The sequence below is a fragment of the Nematolebias whitei genome, chromosome 12 (genome assembly GCF_014905685.2).
Source record: "Nematolebias whitei isolate Nwh7 chromosome 12, NemWhi1, whole genome shotgun sequence".
In the NCBI taxonomy this organism is placed as follows: Eukaryota; Metazoa; Chordata; class Actinopteri; order Cyprinodontiformes; family Rivulidae; genus Nematolebias; species Nematolebias whitei.
In genome coordinates, this window is record NC_056509.1 from 48,760,602 (window position 1) to 48,765,455 (window position 4,854).

The 4,854-nt window shown below is 42.4% G+C and overlaps 1 protein-coding gene across 1 annotated transcript in view; it reads left to right on the forward strand.

Moving 5' to 3' along the window:
* The window catches only part of LOC119417984 (collagen alpha-1(XII) chain), a gene marked incomplete in the record, with an annotated part of 211,081 nt that overhangs the window by 195,842 nt on the left and 10,385 nt on the right, over nucleotides 1-4,854 (forward strand). Inside the window, 1 exon segment of the mRNA XM_037685231.1 lies at nucleotides 4,173-4,226. Within this exon segment, the coding sequence (XP_037541159.1) occupies nucleotides 4,173-4,226 (54 nt within the window).

The following is a 4,854-nucleotide window of genomic DNA, read 5'->3' on the forward strand; positions in this document are numbered from 1 at the left end:
ATCATTACTCTCTTCATGTACATTAGAGATAAATACTGCAGTATCATCAGCCAGTTGTGATCATTTGAAGTGTCTGTCTAGAGCTGAGATTCCCTGAACTTTACCTTTTTTAACATGTACAGACATGATCTGTGTAACAAGAAGAAATAAGAATGGACTTAAAAGACAACCTTGTCTAAATTCTCGATTGATGTTCAGTCTTCTCGTCCCATGTGCCAGCTTGACCGAGCTCTTACAGCCCTGATACAGGGTATTAATTCTCTTTGAAAAATCGTCTCTGAATCCAAAACATTTATTAGATTTGAACATAAATTTATGATTTATGGCTTTATATAAGTCAATAAACAGAATAAAGCTGTCATAAAGTATAAATTCTTTGTAATCAATCATGTCCAATATTATTCGAATATTGTTACAATGTTTCCTCAGGCTCTCAGCGAGCAGGTCCCTGGTTCAAACCCCGGTCCAGGGGCCCCTCTGGGTGGAGTTTGCATGTTCTCTCCGTGCATGCGTGGGTTTTCTCCGGGTGCTCCAGTTTCCTCCCACAGACCAAAAACATGCATGTTAGACTGATTGGTGACTCTAAATTGTCCCTAGGTGTGAGTGAGAGAGTGAATGGTTGTTTGTCTCGTTTGTCTCTATGTGTCCCTGTGATGGACTGGAGACATGTCCAGGGTGTCCCCCGCCCCTCGCACAGTGATTGATGGACATGGGCACCGGCGACCCCCGTGACCCAAAATGGAAGAAGCGGATAAAGATAATGGATGGATGGATGTTTCCTCAGGCATAAATCTAGATTGCTCTTCACCAATAATATCATTTAAACCTAATTTCAGTCGTTTGGCAAAGATGATTGCAAATATTTTAGCGTCATTGTTTAGAAGACGAATTAGTCTCCAATTTTCAATAATCAATTGATCTTTTCTGGGTTTGGGGATGAGTTTAATCAATCAATGTCCATTGCTGAGAGCACCGTCCTCACTTGGGTCTCTGGTAGCAGTCCTTCACATAGTTCTTGGACAGATTTTTAAATGTTATTGGGGACTGTCACTGCAGAGCATAGGAGAGCCTCCATGGAACGCACCTGTTATTCTACACCTAATGAGCGTTTCTTTATTTTTGCTACGTTACTGTTAATGTGGCTCGAACCGCAACATGTACCCCCACACATGACCGGCTCAATGTCGAAAAGTGAGCTATTACTTTTATTGGCAATTGGAGTTACCATGGTGACATATTTTGCTAACAAAGACACCATATTTCCCCTTAGGAAATGAATGGGGGAACACTCCTCAGTATCTGCTGCTGTAAAGTCACATGACTTGGTGTAGAGGTCCCTGAAGAAAACAGAAACTCACTGTTGGATTTGTTTGAAACTCACTGAAAGTAATCATCACATGTATCTCTAGAGCTGAATAATGTTTGGAGCCATTTTGATTCAAGATGGCTGCCATAGCTACTTCAACAAACACAAAACTGACTATACCTCTGTCATCCTTTGAGATATTGAGCTGAAATTAAGTATGATTGTAGCTGAGAGTAACTTCTTATACATTCCTAATGAAAATCAAATATCCAAGATGGCCGCCTTTGTTCAAAGAGAAAAAAATATGATAACTCGGCCATTTTTAAAGATACTGAGCTGAAATTTGGCATACTGGTAGCTGACAATGATCCCTAAATAGATTCTGACTGAAAATCAAAAATCCAAGATGGCCACCTTACCTAAAAAGGAAAAAAATATGATAACTCAGGCGTTTTTAGAGCTATTCAGCTGAAATTTGGTATAGTGGTAGCTGGAGCGAACCCCAACACATAGTCCTGTCAGATCAATTTTTTTAATTGGCAGCAGCCTGACAGTCCCCGTCAAAGTTTCTCCAAGAAATTTCTAGTTGTCTTTATTGTCTTCAGGGACACCGTACAGCCATAGGTTTGTCTTCAGGGACTCCGTAAAGTCGTAGGTTTGTCTTCAGGGACTCCGTAAAGTCGTAGGTTTGTCTTCAGGGACAACGTACAGTCGTAGGTTTGTCTTCAGGGACTCCGTACAGTCGTAAGTTTGTCTTCAGGGACTCCGTACAGTCGTAGGTTTGTCTTCAGGGACACCGTACAGTCGTAGGTTTGTCTTCAGGGACTCCGTACAGTCGTAGGTTTGTCTTCAGGGACATCGTACAGTCGTAGGTTTGTCTTCAGGGACTTCGTACAGCCGTAGGTTTGTCTTCAGGGACTCCGTACAGTCGTAGGTTTGTCTTCAGGGACTCCGTACAGTCGTAGGTTTGTCTTCAGGGACTCCGTACAGTCGTAGGTTTGTCTTCAGGGACACCGTACAGTCGTAGGTTTGTCTTCAGGGACTCCGTACAGTCGTAGGTTTGTCTTCAGGGACTCCGTACAGTCGTAGGTTAAGTTGGCGGCTGTAACCATCTGCGTCATTGACTTTGAGCTCCAGCTCAGAAACTTTCTGATCCAGGAGTTTACAACGTTCTTGCAGTGTGGTATTTTGTTTTTTCAGATCAGTTATTTCTTGGTGGCAGAGTTCCAATGACTTAAGTCATTAATTTGGACTGTGTTATACTGGACAGCCATGACGGTCTGATCCGCTCTCTCATTAATCTTCTCAAAGACTGCTGTGATTATGGTGTTTTGTAGCTCTGATAATGGCGGCTCCTCGTGTTGAGCTGTCGGTTCATTTTTATCTTTCTTCACTTTCTGTTTCTCCGGCGTGTTGGGTGTTGAGTTACGTTCACCATTGTTTCCAGCCGAACAAGTGAAGGAGTGCATTTCTCTAACAGTTACTTTTCTTTTGCTGTTTCAGTCTCCATATCTGCAAGTTGAACCAAGTTAGTATTCTTCGGTTTAGTCATTTCTCACGTTAGCCGATGTGCCACGCTGCTCTCAGCTAGTCGGTTTGGAGCGGCGTAATTTGTTCTCGTAACGTTATAAAGATCTCACATTAATTGAAATCCTTGACTGAGGAGAGTACTCACGGTCCTCTTTCTTGTCTTTGTGATTGTTGGTGACAATTAACGTCTTCTTGGTTTAGTTGTGCAGATAGTTACGGCCAGTGGTTAATTTGAGCTGGATCCTGCCGGAACAAGGTCCGGGAACTCTCATTTTGACTGCTCAGATAAGGCAACTCAAATCTCCGCCCATAAAAGTCCAAAGTCATCGCACGTTTTTATTTGTATTATTTATTAAAAATATAACAAGAGGAGACGTTCTGTGGAGTGGATGTTCCAGCCGCACTATGCGCACCAGCGCACGCTCCTGCTCAGCAGAGATGCGGACCACATGTCCCACGGGGTTGAGCATCTTCATCCACCTTCAGCTGTGCGCCCTGAGACAGTACATGTTTTATGCACAGGAGCGTCTCCAGACAGCTCAGCAGAGTGCGCACAACTGCTGATGTGTCTGAACTCCTGCAAACATTTCAGAGATAATAAATAAAAATGCTTACAGTAAAAATAAGAGTGAAATGTTTGATGTATTATTCACATTACATCACATTTCAAAACAACGGCACTAATTTGTCAAAATAACAGAGAAAATGTCAAAAAGACAATTTACTTTCATGAAATAAATGGATGGATGGGTTGTCCTTAGACAAATGAGAACTGAAGCGCCTGAAGGCGGTGGTGATCAAGACTGGAGCAGAACAACACGCAGGACTGAATTCAGCAAAGAAGAGTTCGTGTAGGGGGGATGCTTCTCTAAAATAGTAATTTCAATTCAACCTTTATTTATACAGGTTGTTAGTCTCATTGAGTCTCGAGGACCCATTTACAAGAGAGACCTGTTTTTAATCAATCAAATGTTTACAGATGTTTAACCGGACCGCCTGCTATTTGAGTTCCGGCATCAATTGGTTTACAAATTAAGCCCTGGTTACAGTGTCCACGTTAATGTACGTCTGATCTTATCGCCATCTTGGTTCAACCCCTCACTGGACTTCCTGTCTCACTGGAATTCCTGTCTCATTTCCTGTCTCACTCAAACTTCCTGTTTCACTTGAACTTCCTGTTTCACTTGAACTTCCTGTCTAACTTGAGCTTTCTGTCTCACTGGATTTCTTGTTTCACCGAGTTTTTAGTTTTTAGCTTGATTGTAAATGGGAATCAGTCCGGAACCAGGACCAGTCAGAGTTTCTGACCCAGTTGTCTGGATGTTTGTGTCTGCAGGGCCGTCCCGGACCCAAAGGAAACCCTGGTGATGCCGGTCTGCCTGGACAGAAGGTACGTTCAGCTCTGGTTTTGTTTCAGTCTGGAAACAGATAATTCATGTTTGGACTACTCTTCTGGACTCGGGCCATGCTGCAGAACCTTCTCCAGCTGCTGAAGATTCAGACGAGCCGAAGGTCTGAGTCTGTCGGCTGCTGAATATAAAACCCAGAGCAGATGAGCCAAGCTACAGTCAGAATGATGAACGGCACTGATGAGGTTCTGTTTTATCTGGGAGGAACCGACTCCTTCACTGAGTTGTTGTGAAAGTAGAATCAGGAAGAAATATTCTCCTTCTTGTTTTATGAGGAGAACAGAGACAGAAGTCAAAGTTTATTTAAGTTCACTTTCTTCTTCAGAAGGACACATAGAGAAGAATAAAATAAAACCAATCTCATCTCTGACGGTCTGGAACATTGACAACACAATCCTAATCATATCTGAGCTTAATTTTGATTGGCTGTTCCCTTCATCAGACATCTCCACCGTGAGAGAACTCCTACCTTAGGTTGAACAAATCTTACCTTAGGTTGAACAAATCTTACCTTAGGATGAACTAATCTTACCTTAGAATGAACTAATCTTACCTTAGAATGAACTAAACTTACCATAGGATGAACTTATCTTACCTTAGGATGAACTA